The sequence below is a fragment of the Manis pentadactyla genome, chromosome 8, assembly GCF_030020395.1.
Source record: "Manis pentadactyla isolate mManPen7 chromosome 8, mManPen7.hap1, whole genome shotgun sequence".
Lineage (NCBI taxonomy): Eukaryota > Metazoa > Chordata > Mammalia > Pholidota > Manidae > Manis > Manis pentadactyla.
In genome coordinates, this window is record NC_080026.1 from 105,119,459 (window position 1) to 105,140,288 (window position 20,830).

The following is a 20,830-nucleotide window of genomic DNA, read 5'->3' on the forward strand; positions in this document are numbered from 1 at the left end:
TTTTGTGAGACTCCAATAATCCTAATAATTTAAGCTAACTGAGGCAAGGGAAGATAAATATGAACTAGTAGGGGGAAAAAGCCCTACAAAATATAAGAACAATGGAATCTCTGCAGTGTACTAGCTCCAGCCTCTAGGAGCTACACACAGAACAGAGTTGTTGATAAGCAAGTGAAAAGATACATACAGGATGGAGAAACATGTCTTCAACAGAACTAAAAATCTTCCAAAGCATATGACATCCAGAGAGTAGCTAGGTGATTATTTCCAAAGACAAACCACTCAAGCTGCAACTTACAGATAAAACTTTTATCAAGAATTTCCAAGTGTACTTCCACATTAAGGAATGTAGGCTCCTGTCTTCCGTCTACAGAAATAAATCTTGAAAATAATCATCAAATTCTTCTTCCCTATTAAAAAAAGCACACAAAGTGATTAAAATCAACAGTTAGTGAAAAAAGTTACTAGGTGACACATTATATGAGATTAATAAAAATAAAATATTTTACTTCAACACATTTGCTGATTCTTATAGATCAATATATTTCATGATTCAGCCATCGAATAATTCTTAGCTTCTAGAAAAATCATAACTATACCTACATTCTTTAATTTAAAATGTTTCATATGTTGGTACCGCTCCCTAAATGTATTTATTACCTAAGATACTTTGTGAAACATCATTGATTCTCTTTACTTTTTTGGTTGCCTTTATAACTTCTCCGTTCATTCTCATTTCAAGTTATAGTTTGATCAAGAAATGAATGAAAAACAAGTCTTACTCATAGGAATGGGGGAAATATGCTTAGGCTGCAGGTTTTCATCACTCTAAGAATACTCAATATGTATTTGTAGCAGTAGAAATCATGTCTAAAACAACAGAACTGTGAAAGGAGGTATGAAATTATAATGTGTCAAAATAATATGAAACTTTTAGAGTACTAAATAAGTATTAGTTCTGGGAGTCCCAGTGGTATAGTAGAAGTAGCACAGATTTTCAGGTCATTGTTTAAGTCCCAGCTCTGTCACTTGTAAGTTTGGTAGACCAGTTACTTAACTTCTTTGGGCTCAGGTCCTTATCTATAAAATGGAAAACATTATATCTTCTCAAAGAGTTGCTGTGAGGATTAAATGTATGCACAGTTACTTTCTTTCTTTTGGGAAAAGAGAGTCAAATTAAGTCTACCAGTCTCTTTAGAAAATGTTCTTTTAGATTAAGAGATTCACAGCGGGACTCCATCATTTGGTTTTAAAAAATTGTGAATGCATAAATCCATCACAACCACGTTCAAATTAAAAAGTAATTCATAATAGAATCAGAAAGTTGATTTAAGAATTATTGGCTATTTGGTAATACCCATGCTGCTATATCTTTTCCCTGGCATGACAGCACAATGCAGAATTTTTTTTTTTAATTGTAGAAAGAAATTAAATGTAAGAAATTAGCTGAATTTCTGTGTTGCTTTAAATGATCACTACTTGATCAATGTCAAATTTCTATAAGACACAGAGTTTTGGAATATGCAGCCTTCTTAGAATTTACTCATGTATCTCAAAAGTCTAAAAAAGGAGGTGACTTAGTCAACTTAGTCTAAGTCAACTCTAAGACTTAGTCTGTCATTTTTAGCTATAAAGCTCTTGAAAGGAAAGTTATATGGTTGAAATTTCAGTTAATAGTTATAACTAGGATAGCAGTGTTTTATTTACAGCAATAACTTTTTTATAATCTGAGCTATACTGACTATATGGGTCACTTTATAATCTGTTCATTTGGCTAAGAAAAATGGTTAAAGTCACAGGAAAAAAAATCTTACTTAAAAAAAAAAAACTCTTTCCAATACACCTGAATTCTATTACACTGAGAATATACCATATAATTAGCAAGATGTTTTATAATCAGCTTAAATAAGTAAATTATGATTGATTCAATATGTCTTTTTCTATTATGAACTAATATGACTAGCAACTAACAAAATGAGACTATAGCTCTTCCTGTATTGGCAGGTATTATATCAGAAGCTTTACATTCTTTATTTCATTAAATCTTCACAATAAGTTTTATGTAGTAGGTATTAATTTATTCCCTTTTAACAGATCAAGCAAGTGGTAAACATTCCCAATATATGACAAGAGCTGGTAATATTCCAGCCCACATCTAGATAGCTCTTCCAGTCCACAGCAGGAAACAATGCACACACTGACTTATCTGTCTTTGGGGCTAAGGTGAGTCTAGGCAAGTAAACTTTTACACCTGTATATACCTTCAAAGAACTTCCCTGTACAGGTTTATGATAATCAGAGTATCATGGACAGGCTGCTCTGGAAGCTAGTAAACAGCCCTTCTCTGAAAGAATCTAAACAAAGACCAGAGGGCTGTCTATTAAGGTAAGCTGAGAAAGGATTTACTTACCAAGAGGAAGCTGGACAAGTTGGTAGTTTATGATCACAAACAATGGCTGAGAATAAACTCTGACCTTACCAAGCTAGGTGGCACTTAGCATTAAACAGACATTCATGATGCTAAGTTTTTTCATTAACTGTTATCAAGAATGGCTTCCTAAATTGATATAAAAGGTATACATTACCTATTAATATCAGGACTTACTGTGATTTTTCATCTGTTTCTGGTAGTGGGCCCTTCCAAAGTTCAGATTCCAAAGTACCTTCTTCCTCATCAGAGCTTCCTGTTCATGAAAAGAAATTTTTAAAAATGTGAGTATTATATTTAAAACACATTTTGAACTAGCTACCAATGAAATTAAATTAACTTCAGATTTAACTGAAATTTAGCTTCAACTTTTATGGCTACGGAAATTTAATTTACTCTTCTGGACCAATAAATTCTTTTTATAAATAAATAAGCTGAGGTATACCAAAGAGTCTCAGCAAAAAGATCAAGGATTTAAATGTCTACGGGAAACTTCTCTAAGTTACACTGAGAAAGTCACAATTCCTATATTAACTCATAATGGAATTATCTCTTAAAATATATCTGTCTTTGATTTAGCTACTTCTTTTTATTGTTAATACATAAGAGATGAAAGTTAAGATTTCTGTAGAGAGTAATTTATATTAGGATCAAGACATCAAGAGAACTGAACTAGCATTAGGACAAGCTAAATTATGAAAATATGTTTGTCAGAATTTTTAAAAAATTAATGCTGATTACACTCATAAGAAGCCTGTTTCAATGAAGAAACAGCCATTCTCATACAATGTTAAGATAAAAAATTCTGTAAACCTTTTTCTTGAGGAAAATCTGGCAACACATGTCAGTTTAAAATGTAATATACCTTTTGACCAGCAATGCTGCTTTTAGGAGTTCAACTGTTTACTTAGAATAAACACCTCAGATATATGTACAAAATATTCATTGCATAACAACAACAAAAGGAAACAACCAAAATCCCCACAAGTTAGGGATGAAGGATTTATTAAATGAATACTACACAGCTATATAAATCTTAGTATGTCTATATATATTACCATGGATAACATCTGCGCTATATCAAATTAGTAAGTTAGTAAATACAGTAAGTTAGAGAAAGCATGAGTAATATAATCCAATTTATGGTTAAAACATTATATAGATCTACATAATATTATATACAGTGCTATATATGTTATGTATATAAATAAGTTTGTAAGGACCAACCAAACTTAACAGTGACTATATTACCCCATGGGCCTGGGATAATTTCACTTTCTGCTTTAAGCATTTCCAAATTTAAAAAATTTTAAACAATGACCATGTATTGCCTTTAAAAATCAGTAAAAACAATAAAGATACTTCTATTTTAAAAACACAAAACAGACACGTTTCAAATGAATCACCCTATATTAGTCAAAATGATCAAATACAGAAAACTGTATTATGATGCAATAAAATTATATACCACAAATTATTTACATTAGCAAGTGATTTGTCTCCAGTAATGACTGTTAGTCTAAAAAAGAAATGAGACACATTCAGCCTGTCAATACAGAATGTCCCTTACACACAACACAAAAATAAAACAGCATTGATTTGCCACAGTGGTTCTAGCCTTTTACCTGTTGGACTTTGGTCCTTGAATCAGCATGTGTGTCTGGACTTTGGTCCTAACTGAATCTATTCTGGCACAAATTCTAACAAAAACGGGGGAAGAAAGTGGGGGGTGGGGGTGGTAGTAGTGGTAGTGGTTATATTTCTAATTATCTACATACAAAGATGATAAAGTTATAAAAGCCTTGGGAACAAGATTCCTGCTTAGTGACAGCCAGCAATGGAACTGCAGTGTCCCAAAGTAATATGAGAGAAGAAAGAATATAAGTCTTCTACTCTTTATTTTTATGAAAATTCACTGACATGAGATAAATAAAGCACAGAAAAACTAATCAGGCATAATAAACATCACTATCGTGCTACCCTGCTACTGATGTCAGAGAAAAAAATCTACAAGGCCTTTGAAAGTGGGCAGCTAATTTCAAAAGGCCTTACAACCACCTGTTCTCTTGTTCCCTCTCAAAAATAATTCCCACATGCCAGCTTTCCTATACCAGTTTTCTAATACCAGACAATCCAGTTTTCCTAAAATAAAATCAGTTTAGAATAATATAATAAAATAACTCTGAAAGAGCACATGCTGAAAAAGTGTCAAATATCCTTAGAGAATCAAATCTCCAAAATTGGACTACATGACCTTTAAGGTCCCTTACAACCCTATGGTTCTATAATATTCTAGTTCTCTAATGGTGACAATAATAACTACAAACCATTCCTATAATTGTTATAACCTACTAGAGGTGGGAGGTATTGCTAAGGAAATAACAATGAGAAGAATGGGCAATTCAAAATGATGTTTTCGCATCAATGTCAAATCTATGCAGGAATTACCGGGGGTCAGAATTTAGGTCACTGACTCTGTGTTCGAAGGGAATATTGGAGGTCTTTAATCCAACCCTTATCTAACGAATGGATCCCTTATTTAAACACTCCAACAACAAGTGACTGTCCAATCTCTGCTTGAAAACCTCACTACTTCTGGAAGCAACCCAGTCCCCCTTCCTTGCTTCAGATAGTTCTAATTGACAAGTTTTTCCTTAAATTCTGGCAAAAATCTGCTTTTGGCTAATTTTTATCCACAGCCTCTATCTTGTTTAGTATCACTTCTGAAAATATCTAGTTTCCATGCCCACCTCCTTATACCTTCCCTCCCATCCACTTTTTACCCCAGCTCAAATCTACAGTTCCTTCAACCTTCTCCTTATGACACAATTTCAAGCTCTGTCGACATCTTGGTTACTCTGTTCTTGACCCGTTTTAAGTTTTCATGTTCCTTTTAGAATGTGAAGCAAACCGCCTAAAATTTTCTCTATATGCCTTGAAGAACGAGAGCATCTTGGTTTTTCTTGACATTGTATAGTACCTAAATAACCTGGTCCACTGACAAAGTGGCAAGTCTCCAATTATGATGAAAAAAATGCACAGGTCAGATTTTGACAGGCTTAACTTTTGATTGGACTAATTCTAGAGAACACAGAATCCTTTAATTTTTAATTTCTGGTATTTTTCTTTTCTCTGACAGCAATAATAACTAAAGACTATTAAGGACTTAGTTTGTGACAAATGTGTTTTACATGTATATTACCTCATTTGACTCTGACAATAATCCAATGAAGCTAAGTCTCTTTATATCCATTTTACAAAGAGAACTGAGACATAGATCAAATAATTTAGTGTGGATTTGTATAAAGAATCTGCCAAAGTTGGGGTCTAAAGAGAAGACTTACATTTGATTCACTGCTGAACAGTTATTGATGACAGGTATAAGGGCATAGACTTTGGAGTTTTAAACCTAATTTTAATTCCAGCTCTGACATTAACAAACTATTAAACCTTAGGAAATTTATATAAATTCTCTGGGTCTTGATTCCCTTATCTGCAAAATGGGGTATTATATGCTCATTATAAAGATTAGCACTAACCTACTTTCATTTTGGCCACAGAGTAAGCAATCAACAAATCCAAGTTAAAATTTTTTCCCCCATGGATTTTGTTTTAAAAATCCATATGTTAAAGGGGGATAAAGGGTAACTAAATATTATCCAAATGCAAATGAAAGATAGAAATAACAAAATTTGAATTCTGAAATCACCAAGACCATTCAAGACAGATCACTGACCATGGGAGAGGATATCTGGGTTTGGCATGCCTTAACAAGGTGTCTATCTCCTACTCACTAAAGTAAATGGCTTTCTGGTTGCCAAACATGACAGGTCACCTTGAGGAGGATAATTTGCTTCTTCAAGAACCAAACTAAGGTAGAGGTTCTTCAGACTGGATTCAGTATTCTTCCCTCCCTACTACTGTAAGTTTCACCTAGCTGAGAAGAAACTTGGGGCTATTTCTGGGAGATGAGGGAGGATCAAGAGGGCTGTGGGTAGGTGAGTGGGAGGGAGAAGGAAGGAAGAGGAACTGAAAAAATGAGTATGTGAGTAAATCAAGACACTTCCCAAAGGATTTTTTATTAATGAGAAACTGGAACTGTAAAAGAGCAGTATTTTTTTCTATATTGTATAGGCTTTCACACCTCTCATTGCAATGTGTATTATTAAGCATATAAAAACTAAAATGAAATTACCCACTTTAACCTATGTATCCTTTTTAAAGAAGTACATTTTTACTACTTTATCACCAAATAGTGTAAATCTATCAGTATCACGTCTGGCTATGTTCTAGAAATTGTCACTAAACCTCACCTAATTTAGGAGAAGGAACTACTGATAAAATGTGGAGAAAGGACATGTCAGTGCTTTCAAATATGTTGAAAACAAAACTGGTATGAGCAAAATAATTTATGAGGACTATGTTGTATTCCTAAACTACAGGAATGCCTCTGATATCTCGCTCTCCATTAAATTTTCAAGCAGTAATATAGATGGAAGTGTTCCTAAGGCTAAATAGCTGTCACCAGATAAAATAAAACCACAGTAAAGAAAGTAGATCAATTAATTACTAAGTAATGCAAAATTAAATCAACTACCCCCAAAGTCAAGAGATAGACAAAGAGTACAGAATATGATGCCTAATATATAAAGAATGGAGGAGGAAGAAAAAGGAAGAAAAAAAAAGAACCTTTAGATTGTGTTTGTAATGGCATACTAAGTGAGTTAAGTTAGACTGTTAGATAGTAAAGAAGCTACCCTTGAACCTTTGGTAACCAGGAATCTAAAGTCTGCAATGGCAATAAGTACATATATATCGTTAACCACCCTAAATGTAAATGGTCTGGATGCAACAATCAAAAGACACAGAGTCACTGAATGGATAAAAAATAAGACCCAACTGTACGCTTCCTACAAGAGACTCACTTCAAACCCAAAGACATACACAGACTAAAAGTGAAGGGATGGAAAAAGATATTTCATGCAACTAATAGGGAGAAAAAAGCAGGTATTACAGTACTTGTATCAGATGGAATAGACTTCAAAGTAACAAGAGACAAAGAAGGACATTTCATAATGATAAAGGGGTCAGTCCAACAAGAGAATATAGCCATTATAAATATCTATGCACCCAACATAGGAGTGAAACAAATACTAACAGAATTAAAGGGGGAAATAGAATGTAATACATTCATTTTAGGAGACTTCAACACACCACTCACTCCAAAGGACAGATCAACCAGACAGAAAATAAGTAAGGAGACAGAGGCCCTGAACAACACGTTAGAACAGAGGGACCTAACAGATATCTACAGAAAACCCCACCCAAAAGCAGCAGGATACACATTCTTCTCAAGTGCACATAGAACATTTTCAAGGACAGATCATACACTAAGCCACAAAAAGAGCCTCAGTAAATTCAGAAGGATCGAAATTGTACCAACCAGCTTCTCAGACCACAAAGGAATGAAACTAGAAATAAATTATGCAAAGAAAACAGACAAGTCCACAAACACATGGAGGCTTAACAACGTGCTCCTAAATAATCAATGGATCTATGACCAAATAAAAACAGAGATCAAGCAAAATCAATATATGGAGATAAATGACAACAGTAACACTACAAAATCTGTGAGATACAGCAAAGGATGTGCTAAGAGGGAATAATATTGCAATACAGGCTTACCTCAGGAAAAAAGAACAATCCTATATGAATAGTCTATATTCACAATTAATGAAACTAGAAAAAGAAGAAAAAATGAGGCCCAAAGTCAATAGGAGGGACATAATAAAGATTAGAGCAGAAATAAATAAAATCAAGAAGACTAAAACAATAGAATCAATGAAAGCAGGAGCTGGTTCTTCGAGAAAATTAACAAAATACATAAACCCCTCGCCAGACTTATCAAGAAAAAAAGAGAGTCTACACACATAAAAAGAATCAGAAATGAGAAGGGAAAAATCACTACGGACGCTACAGAAATACAAAGAATTATTAGAGAATACTGTGAAAAATTATATGCTAACAAATTGGATGACCTAGAAGAAATGGACAACTTTCTAGAAAAATACAACCTTCCAAGACTGACCCAGGAAGAAACAGAAAATCTGAACAGACCAATTACCAGCAACGAAATTGAATTGGTAATAAAAAAACTACCTAAGAACAAAACCCTTAGGCCAGATGGCTTCACTGCTGAAATTTATCAAACATTTAGTGAAGACCTAATACCCATCCTCCTTAAAGTTTTCCAAAAAGTAGAAGAGGAGGGAATACTTACAAACTCATTCTGTGAGGCCAGATTCACTCTAATACCAAAATAAGACAAGGACACCACAATAAAGGAAGTTACAGACCAATATCCTTGATGCACATAGATGCAAAAATACTCAACAAAATATTAGCAAACGAATTCAAAAATACATCAAAAAGATCATCCATCATGATCAAGTAGGATTTATTCCAGGGATGCAAGGATGGTATAATATTCGAGAATCCATCAATATCACACCACATCAACAAAAAGAAGGACAAAAACCACATGATCATCTCCATAGATGCTGAAAAAGCATTTGATAGAATTCAACGTTCATTCATGTTAAAAACTCTCAACAAAATGTGTATAGAGGGCAAGTACCTCAACATAATAAAGGCCATGTATGACAAATCCATAGCCAATATCATACTCAACAGCAGAAAAGCTGAACGCTTTTCCTTTAAGATCGGGAACAAGACAAGAATGCCCACTGTGTATCCACTTTTATTCAACATAGTACTGGAGGTCCTAGCCATGGCAATCAGACAACACAAAGAAATAAAAGGCATCCAGATTGGTAAGGAAGTTAAACTGTGATTGTTTGCAGATGACATGACATTGTACATAAAAAATCCACCCAAAAACTACTAGAATGAATAGCTGAAATCAGCAAAGTTGCAGGATACAAAATTAATACACAGAAATCTGTTGCATTCATATACACTAATGATGAACTAGGAGAAAGAGAAATTAGGAAAACAATTCCATTCAAAATTGCATCAAAAAGAATAAAATACCTATGAATAAACCTAAGCAAGGAGGTGAAAGACGTATACCCTGAAAACTACAAAATACTCTTGAGAGCAATTAAAGAAGATACCAATAAAAGGCAATACATCCCATTCTCATGGATAGGAAGAATTAATATTGTCAAAATGGCCATCTTGCCTAAAGCAATATATAGATTCAGTGCAATCCCTATCCAAATACCAATGGCATTCTTCAATGAACTAGAGTAAATAGTTCTAAAATTCATATGGAACCACAAAAGACCCCAAATAGCCAAAGCAATCCTGAGAAAGAAGAATAAAGCTGGAGTATTACGCTCCCTGACTTCAAGCTCTACTACAAAGCCACAGTAATCAAGACAATTTGGTACTGGCACAAGAATGTAGATCAATGGAACAGAATAGAGAGCCCAGATTCAAACCAAGCATATATGGTCAATTAATATACGATAAAGGAGCCATGGATATACAATGGGGAAATGACAGCCTCTTCACCAACTGGTGTTGGCAAAACCTGACAGCTAAATGCAAGAGAATGAAACTGGATTATTGTCTAACTCCATACACATAAGTGTATGGATCAAAGACCTGAATGTAAGTCATGAAACCACAAAACTCTTAGAAGAAAACATAGGCAAAACTCTCTTGAATATAAACGTAAGAAACTTTTTCATGAACACACTTGCTTGAGCAAGGGAAACAAAAGCAAAAATGAACAAATGGGACTACATCAAACTAAAAAGCTTCTGTACAGCAAAGGACACTATCAGCAGAACAAAAAGGCATCCTACAGTATGGAAGAATATATTCATAAACAACAAAATCCAACAAGGGATTAACATCCAAAATATATAAAGAACTCACACACCTCAACACCCAAAAAGCAAATCACCCAATAAGAAAATGGGCGGAGGATATGAACAGACAATTCTCCAAAGAAGAAATCCAGATGGCCAACAGGCACATGAAAAGATGCTCCTTATCACTAATTATCAGGGAAATGTAAATTAAAACCACAATGAGATATCACCTCACACCAGTTAGGATGGCCACCATCTAAAAGACAAGCACCAACAAATGCTGGCAAGGATGCAGAGAAAGGGGAACCCTTCTACACTATACTGCTGGCAGGAATGTAAATTAGTTCAACCATTGTGGAAAGCAATATGGAAGTTCCTCAAAAAACTAAAAAGATGTATTGAGCATTAACTCCCCTATACAGAATTTTATTGTTGTTAACAACCATTTGATCAATAAATATGAGAGATGCCCTCACAAACAAAAAAAAAAACAAAAAAAGTACACACTTCCAATGGTAAAATAAATAAGTAACCAGGATGTAATGTATAGCATAAGGAATATTGTCAAAATATTGTAACAACTTGGTATGGTGATAGCTGGTACCTAGAATTATCAAGTACATAAATGTTGAATCACTATGTTGTACACCTGAAACTAATGTAATGTAATACTGTGTGTCAACTACCTTTCAATAAAAAATAATTATCTACCAAAAAAAAAAACTAAAAAGAGAAATACCATTTGACCCAGGAATTCCACTCCTAGGTATTTATCCAAAGGAAACAAGATCTCAGATTCAAAGACATATGCACCCCTACGTTTATTACAGCACTATTTACAATAGCCAAGATATGGAAGCAACCTAAGTGTCCATCAGTGGATGAATGGATAAAGAAGATGTGATACATATACACAATGTAGTATTATTCAGCCATGAGAAGAAAACAAATCCTACCATCTGCAACAAGCTGGACGGAGCTAGAGGGTATTATGCTCAGAGAAAGACAAGTACTAAATGATTTCCCTCATTTGTGGAGTATAACAACAAAGCAAAACTGAAGGAACAAAACAGCAGCAGCCTCACAGACTCCAAGGGGGGGACTAGCTGTTACCAAAGGGGAGGGTGGGGAGGGAGGGAGAAGGGGATGGAGGGGTATTATGATTGGTACATATGGTGTGTGTTGGGGGGTCATGGGGAAGACAGTATAGCACAGAGAAAACAAGTAGTGACTCTGTGGCATCTTACTAAGCTGATGGACAGTGACTTCAAATGGGTGTGGGGGGGACTTGATAATATGGGTGAATGTAGTAACCACAGTGTTTCTCATGTGAAACCTTCATAAGAGTATATATCAGTGATATCTTAGTAAAAAAAAATTATCAAGCAGTAAATACCTTAAAATTTCCATTTTTCTGGATGTAAAATTTCTAAATATTGAACACTTAAAAATCCTCAAGAATTACTGTAAAATATTAATAATGTTTATATTTGGATGGTGGAATTTGCAGTTATCACTACTTTTTTTCCTGAATTTGTCACAGTAAATATATACTACTTTAAAATCAGAAAAGTATCTTAATTATTAGATGTATAAATTTCCAAGTAAGCCTAGAAGTCTCTGTTTCTGAATTTCTATAAAATAAGTCCAGATATTATAAGTGAATTAGATACGCTATTCAACTATGTTTGGTTAGGCCCTCAGCCTACTGCAAGACCTTAAAAGAAATTCAATGTTGTATTACTGTTGAGATATGAGGCTACTGCCTATTCTATCAGAAATGGGTGCCCCATTTTATGAGCCCACAGGAGAATCTGCTGTCAAAATTGTGGCTGTAAAAAACTGAACACACTGCTTATTATTCTATGGGTATGATTAAGGATTCTATCAGTGGTTTCCTTCTTTGGTTTGGCTGTTTGGAGGAAGAGTGACAGATTTGTGATCTAATTTTGTAATTATGCAGGACTTTCTGGTAAACATTTGTCTATATTAATTTTATCTCCAGCTTTACTTTGCTATTCTATTTTTTCATTATTCTAATTTCACCTTTAAAAGTCGTATTTTATTGTGCGTATTTTTGTGAGTTACTGTAAATATTTTTGCACTACTATGGGGGAAAATCATAAAATTTACATAAAATATTCAGTGAAATCCAATCTAATTTGATCCAATCTGGTGAAAACCATAGTTATTAAAAAACAAACCAGAAGCAACCGGCTGCCAACATTTTGTATACACAAGCCACACACTTAATTTGATCAACCACAATCACCAAATGACAGAGAAAATTCAGTCTCATGCAATATAAGCAATATTTCTTAATCCACTTCCCCAATTCTTTTTCCATCCTGACCTCAGCCATATGTTTCTTTATTCATATTCCATAATGTGAAATTGAAATGTGTATCTATTGTATTTACTGAAAAAATATTTTTATGCCCTTTTATACTTAAAATAAGAAACTCTTAAATGTTCCAAATTGGGGATGAAATTATACACTTTTGGTCTTTTTTCTGTGATTTTCTCACATAGTACAAAACCAAAAAATAATTTACATCAGAGCAAGTCACAATTCATGGGAAATCCTAGTTGCAAATAATATGAATCTATATGCTTTTATTAAAGACATTCTTACTATTTACAGAGTTTTCTGATTTCTTTGACGATGAATGTCCTGAAAAGAAAACAATGTTGTTAAGAATCATTTTGCATTGGTGCAACAACTGCAGCTCTAACTAAAATTCTTGCCAATTGTCTAGTTTGTAGTCTTAGAAAAAAGCACTTCACTGTCTTCTAATCTTTCACATTCCTTAGACTTACCTCCCTAATTAAAATGTTAGCTTCTTTTAGACAGGGGTAGTGTATGCCCTTGTGTAGCCTGGAATACCTAGCACAAAGCTTAAAAAATAATGAATACTTGCAGCACTATATACAATAACCAAGATATAGAAGCACCCTAAGTGTCCATCAGTAGATGAATGGACGAAGAAGATGTGATACACATATACACAATGGAATATTATTCAGCCATAAAAAGAAAACAAATCCTACCATTTGCAATAAGATGGATGGAGCTAGAGGGTATTATGCTCAGTGAAATAAGCCAGGCAGAGAAAGACAAGCACCAAGTGATTTCACTCATTTGTGGAGTATAACAACAAAGCAAAACTGAAGGAACAAAACAGCAGTGGACTCACAGACTCCAAGAAGGGACTAGTGGTTACCAAAGAGAAAGGAAGTGGGAGGACAGGCAGAAGGGAGGGAGAAGGGGATTAAGGGGCATTATGGTTAGTACACACAGTGTAGCGGGGGCATGGGGAAGGCAGTATAGCACAGAGAAGACAAGTAGTGACTCTATAGCATCTTACTACGCTGATGGACAGGGACTGTAATGGGGTATGTAGAGGGGGACTTGATAATATGGGTGAATGTAATAACTACAATGTTGCTCATGTAAGACTTGCATAAGATTGTATATCAATAATACCGTAATAATAAAAAAAATAATGAATACTTGTTAAAAAAAAGGTATTATGTTGCTTAGAAAAAAAAAGCACAGTGCTTTCTCTACATCATAGGCATTAATTAGCTGCAATATAACCAGTATTTTATCTGTGGAGATGTTCAACATCTGAAAGCAGTTGACAAATAAATTCTCATTTTTCACAATACTTTTTCAAAGGTCAAATACAGGTAAGAATGAATTCTCAGAAAGTGAAAAATCACATAAATTAAGACATAAAACAAACATTTTTTAAGTTCTACAATGGCTATCCAGTGAGGGAAACAAAAAGAAACGTACTTAAGATCTACTAACATAGTTTTTAAAAAACATCATTATACGGAGTTTCCTGCAATAAGATTTCAGGGGAAATATTTCTGAAGGTTTCTAAATCAAAAAAGGACAGATAACAAGGGTAACAGTTCCTCCAACCTCCCTGGAGAGGCAGTCTCATAAGCCATAGCTCTCTCACGAATGGCCTCTTTCAGGCCAGATGCCGAGCATGGGAGAACTGCAGGGTAAAGACTCCCAAGAAAGCCAAGGCCTGGACTGCCAGCAGCTGTTTCATGGTACTGTCTCTTCACTCCTCATTTCCTAGTCACAGAGAGTGAATAAATACATAGCTCAGCTTCTGGTAGCAAAAGAAACATATTCCTCTCCATCGTCATCTCTGTTATATGATGAACATACCTGCTTCCAAATGACTACAGGTTAGGAAGTTAGGCTTACTCTGGGGGCCTAAGGACATAATTAGAAAAAAGAGAAGTTGTAGATTTGGGTTAATGTTAAAGAACCTGGTAGCAAAACTAACAACCATCTGAAATGTAAAGGAGTATTTTGGATAGCAGTGGGTTCCTTTTCCCTGAAGAAGAACAAAATACATGTTTACTGTGCATATGAAATCCTCCTAGGAACTTAAAGTGAAACTATAATTCAGGGGCTCTGGGAGGTTTGGAGGTTGTACATTTCTACCAAGTTCCAAGTGATGACAATGCCAGAGAACCACACTTTGAAAGAAGAAAAACACAGAATATCTTTTGATCATGATTCCAGGGAAGACCTCTGATGTTTCTTTAAACACTGAGAGATGAGAGATTGCTTTGACTTCACTAAATCACCCACTTACCTAACATTTACTGAATGCCTATGATGTGGAGAAAGCGCTGTGCTTAGGAATTGAAAATAAAGAATTAAACAAATCACACAGTCCCTTCTTTAACAGAAAATAAATAAATTATTCCACAGGTGATGGTATTTCTAAAGGGTAAGTGCATGGTGCTACTGGATTGTGTAACAGGGAACTAACCTTGTATGGAGGGCTATCAGGAAAGGCCTTCCAAAGAACTGAGCTTATGGATGGAGTGGTGGTGGAAGAGGTAAGACCTTGAGCATTCTGCCAACACAGTTCACCTAAGTACCTTGTTCTGCTCATACCTTCTGAAGCAGACTGGTCCCCAAAGTCAAGCTATTGACCTTTTTTCTTACATTCTCTATCCATTCATCTAATTATTTAACATTTGTATGATAGTAAACTGAAGCTCTTGGAATAATGGGATCACACAAGGAGAACAGAGAGAAAGAAAAGAAGTTTTTAAGAGTCCTGAGCAACTCCAACACCTAAGGGTTAAAACTGGGCAGGAGGTCTTTTTTTAAAAATTTTATTTTGGTATCATTAATCTACAATTACATGAAGAACATTATGTTTACTAGGCTTCCCCCTTCACCAAGTCCCACCCACATACCCCTTCACAGTCACTGTCCATCTGAGCAGGAAGTCTTTTGACTGATAGTCTTTAAAAGAGGCTGAGGAGAAGCCAGAAATATACAAAGGAAATCCAGAACGTAGATTGTTTTAAGAAGGAGTAACCATAGTCTAAGAGCAGCTAAGATATTAACATTACTAATTACCATTCAAGCGTGCGCCCAATTAAGATGGTCTGGCAAGAAACTATCACATCAAGATCATACTAGTTCCAGATGATCCCAGATAAGAAGATATTGAAGAGTTATACAGTTTTCCCAAAAGTTTACAAAAATGTTGATTTTCTGCTTTCTACCATACAGGTAGGAAAAAGAACTATATCCTGTACTCTTTGCTATCAAAGGTGCTCTGAATAAAAATAAATTAAGAAAGAGATGTCTCAATTCCACTCTGCTTTGGTTTTCTATCCCTGAAGTTGTCAAAGTCTTTCATTTTCTCATTCTTTATTATTTATGCCTAATATGTGCTAGTGGGGCAGTGGGGATACAGGAACAAACACAGCAGACAGAATTTCTGCCCTCCTTAGGCTTTTATGTAATTATCGTGTGTGTGATGAGGGAAAAGTTCCAGGGCTGTGATAGCATTATGAATGGGAGTCTTAATTTAGATTCATGGTCAGGGATGGAGTCAGAAAGGATCCCTGAGGAAGTGGTATTTAAACTTAGACCTGAAAGGTAAGTTAGGATGGGACTAGTGGGGTTAGGAAGGGAGGAAGCATCATCTATTTAGTCCCTAAATGGAAAAGTGTTTGGCATTTTCTGGAAACTGGAAGGCCACGTGGGTGGAGTGTGAAACTGAGGTAGAGGGTGGTGAAAGACAAGCCTTGTCTGCCAGGTCATATAACTTTTGAGTTCTGCCTAGATTCTGGCTGTCCTCTAAGAGCAACAGGAAACCACTGTTTTATGGAGAATGGATTAAAGGGAGGATGGGTGAGACGACAAAATAGTAGCAGAACTAGTAAGGGAAACACAGCAATACCTAGATAAGAAAACATGGTAGTCTGATCTAGGGTGGAGAGAACTTTATACACTGGGGGTAAAACTGACAGGATTTAATGACAAATTTTTTAAAAGTAAGAGAAAAGAAGAGGCATCAAGGCTAATTTTCAGATTTCTGATATTAGTTTTTAGGTTGACAGAGGTGTCATCTACTGAAATATGGAACTAAGGAAGTCACACACATATACCTGTATAATCTGAGGGGTCCAATGCCACCGCTGATCTCAAGTAACCAGCAACCTAATTATGTTTTGAAGGTACTGATAAGCTTTTACAAGGAGGGATTAGTTCTTTAATTTGGAATATACAGTAATTAGCACAGTATCATTACTATGATATGAATGTAGCAATGGTATATAATACAATAATGAATGCAACAAAATTCTCAAATATGATATATTAAATATTTTACTAGCACCAGTATAAATAAAAATTGTTTTAAAACTCAAATGAGATTTTCACATTTAATTAAAATTTATTTTGGAATTGACAAATGATTAATATACAGACAAAAAGGCATTTTGCTTCAAATGCCATTTCTCAACGAACAATAGAATAAATAGAATAATAGCATTTTCCTCTCACTGTCTACCAATTTTACCAAGTCTAAAACTTGGTGATACTATATGCTTGAATATTTCATGATATGCAAGAAAAAAAGGCACATAAATATGTAACATATCTAATGATCTTCATAGCTGGAGCAAGGGAGCCCTCTCCTGTCCAAGTATTATGTTAACACTGGCCTGAATATAACTCAAGGTACCATTACCTACCCAATTGAAGTCTGGTTCACTCTACCTAAATTAGAGCCAATTTGACTATTTATTTACTATTTCACAGTGTTCAAAGTGTCTTTTACATCCTTATTTTATTCTCTACAATAAATTTAAGCAGTACAGAGGCCAGGAATTCACATCACCCCTACCTACATGAGGAAAGTAAAACTCAAGATGTTCAGTGACTTCTCAAGGTAACAAGCCTTTGATAAAGCAAGGAATTAGAATGTTGTTTACAATATTGTACTATCTGCCAAAAATGAATCAAAACAACTTCATTCTCTAACCCCCTGTAAGTTACTGTGAATTCATTCTAAATTCTCCAACCAGTTTCAACTACTGTAAGACAGAATTCTAAGTGCATTCACCAATTAAATTCTAGATTTGAGACATATAGCCGATTACACTTCATGTTCAGAAATGTGAGTAGCTGTCATATCTTAATCCCTTTTACCTTTATCCTTTTTCTTAGAGCTCTCTTCTGCAGAAGATAATCTGGGCTTTTTATGTGATGACTCTTCACAGTCTTTTTTGGTTTTATCCTTTCTTTTTTTTGACTTGACTTCTTTTCTCCTTAATGTTGAACAATATAAAATTCAAGTTAGTTTTTTCAACTGACCTTTACAAAAAATAAAAACCAATGAGCAAAAATACTGAATCAGTTTAATTACTTATTCTAAAAATACAATTTAGATAAGGAACAAGTCTAAATACTTTAGGTTAGTATATTAATTCTGTAAAGATAATGAAGCCTGAACACTCTGAGACAAAGAATTTTTTTTATAATTTCTGTATATAAACATTACTAAATATAAATAAATCAGTTTTAATCATTTCTTCCTTTTCATATTGTACCACTTAAAAGAAAATTACAAAAACAAACCCCTTTTCCTGCTACACTTTGAAAAAGACACAAGAAACCAATTTAACGGTTTTAAACCACCAGGTCAGTAGAACGTTCTTCTCTCAGGAATAAAGGAATACAGCAAAGGTGTAATGGGAGGAGGATGGAAGGGCTTATTGTTAAATCATGTCTACTTTAGACCACTTATCCTTTTACTGTTCCAGCTTTATCTCTTCTAGGCCAGGCGTACAAGGTTTGTCACTCCCAAATTTGGCAAGCAATTGATTTTAAACTGGTTAAAAAAAGAAATACTAAATAGGAAAAAGTGATAATGCTGAAACTGGGACTAAGAAAGAATGAAAAGTCAACAGAGGATTAGCTTCAAGAAACCTGCTTATCAGACTTTCCAAATTAAGGTGCTTACATCAAATACTGTAATATTACTTAAGATAGTAACACTTTTTGTCTCATAAGAATCATTTCAATTTTGAAATGAAGCTTGGAAGTTAAGGTCAAAAACATCTCCGGCATCTTTCAGTATCACGGATGGAGAAAGGAAATGAAGGTTCAGGCTATTCAAGTTATCAATAATATTCTGCTAATTTGAGAACTTAAAAATTATTAATTAATATTTATTTTAATAGCTAAAAATCTAGATGAGGTATTTATAACATAGCTGGTTTTAAAATGACTATCCTAATATATACATTTTATAAAGTTACAGAATCTTACTGTTAGACTTTCAACTGTTAACAGGATGTGAAACCAGACCACCACAAAAATGGCAGGTCACACAGATTTTGTCTAAATATCTTCAGTGCCAGAGACTCCACTATGTTTGTCTTACCACATGCCAGGCACTGTGTCAAGCACTATTCATGTGCTTTTACTTAATCCCCACAATAACTTGAGCATCCTCATTTTTAGAGATGATGAAATTGAACCTTAAAAGAGGTGAAGTAACTTGCCCAAGAAGACTAGTAAGCGAACTAGCTAAGAGAAACGCCCATTTTTTCTTATTTCTCTGATTTCAAAGCTCATGATCTTATACATACTGTACGTTGCAGAACACTAATACTCCTACCCCACCCAATATGGAAAATAAATTCTAGCTCATTCAATAGAAGCCTGATTTTAACACCAGAAATGAGTATACAGGCATATAATCCTTTGTTAAGAATGACAAACTCCAATTAAAACACTGTTTAAATGAGACATAAAAATCACTCTATGAAGATCTGCTTTTCCAATATAGTTTCTAAGAATATACTGGCATCTGAATGACTCCAAAATAAAAATTCTAGCATCTACCTACCACCTGGCACAGGCCTTCACATTTCAAAGTGCTTGGCTAGAGCAAGCACAGTGAACTTTCAGTTCCCTGGCTTATGTGGTCATACAGTTATGCTGGATATGCTATATATAGTCAACCACTCAAGTGGTTAGTTAAACCAACAATTCCTTTAGCCATCTGGTGCAGGTAAGTGACTAGGACAAAGACTGTTAAACAGTAATAGCATTTTAAAAGATAATATTACCTGTGATGAAAATTTAATTTTAAAGAACATTCTTGGCATAATCCTAAAAAAAAAAAAAAAAAAGTGACACTGCTGAATCACTGAATTTGAATAAATGAACTGCTAGTCTAACTTTTAATATCATAAATTCTCATTTTTCCTTTTATTCCTTTGCTCTAAGAGGGGAAACAAATAATCTGAAGAAAAACAATCTGATTCTCTCCACCTAAAAAATGCATATCTAAAATAAAAATAGTATTAGAATGCTTGAGGAACTGAAAATATCCTAACATTATTTTACAAAAATGTGCTATCAATTTATTCTAAAAGCAAACTCTGTTCCATAGGCAGTATTAATGTGTATCTCACATCAAAGATAATTAATAAATAGTGTGGGTACAGTCATTTCCTCTGGAGCATTCTAAGAGTTTTCAAATGAAAAAGAGCTTTTCAGAAAGTTCCGAAATTGTGGCCTCTTCTTTTGCCTTAATTTCAGTTCACACTAGTTGACTTTTCCTCATGAGCACTTCCAGAAAGAACTCAGAAACCAGTCTGGATCAGAGTATGTTAAGTGGCATATATATATATGGTAATTCTTGATTTCTATCTGGGGTACACAGAAAATTCTGAGGGCACATTTCCTTAGGACCCAGGGAAGGCTGTTAATTTGGAGAGAAGGTGACTTCTAAGACTAGTTCAGGGGGAAAAAAAAAGGACAACAGCTTCTAAAACATGCATAGTAAGAGAAACTGCTGTATTCTACGGCATAGCCCTAAGCTTTTAATACTGATGTATCAAGAAAAATTATGCTCCTAAATTTTTTCTTTATCGATGCAGTGAGAGAGAGTGTATGTTTTATTATCCATGCTATTAACAGTATGACTATCACCTGCTGTGAGATTTTATGTTATCTTTTCTGATACTTTGCATTTCACTCTGCATTGGTGACATTCTCAAGTCAATAGGAGGAGGTCTTATATGTTACCAGTTTATATTTGGCAAATATTAAAACCGTTTCACCTAAATAACACCATACAAGAATATTAAAATTTTAGGCTCAAAAGTTCTTTGTGACTTTGACTTTGGGAAGCTCTGAGAAAATAAGAGCACTTTAATGAAGATACACTGAAATTCTTCTTGCATCTTAAATTAGCCT

At 34.5% G+C, this 20,830-nt stretch overlaps 1 protein-coding gene across 14 annotated transcripts in view; it reads right to left on the reverse strand.

Annotated features, from left to right (window-relative positions):
* Positions 1 to 294: 294 nt before the first annotated feature.
* Positions 295 to 20,830, reverse strand: part of LOC118909559 (protein FRA10AC1) — a 52,980-nt gene continuing 32,444 nt past the window's right edge. For 9 of the 14 annotated variants that reach the window (XM_036880128.2, XM_057506104.1, XM_057506102.1 and 6 more), the window contains 5 exons: positions 19,696 to 19,738; positions 17,768 to 17,886; positions 12,908 to 12,946; positions 2,606 to 2,684; positions 295 to 410 (listed from right to left, as the gene is read on the reverse strand). In XM_036880128.2, the coding sequence (XP_036736023.1) occupies positions 368 to 410; positions 2,606 to 2,684; positions 12,908 to 12,946; positions 17,768 to 17,886; positions 19,696 to 19,738 (323 nt within the window). In that variant the 3' untranslated portion in view covers positions 295 to 367. Of the gene's footprint in view, positions 411 to 2,600; positions 2,685 to 12,907; positions 12,947 to 17,767; positions 17,887 to 19,695; positions 19,739 to 20,830 lie in introns of those variants that run through there. The other 5 variants (XR_008998960.1, XM_057506106.1, XM_057506105.1 and 2 more) reach the window with 5 other exon arrangements.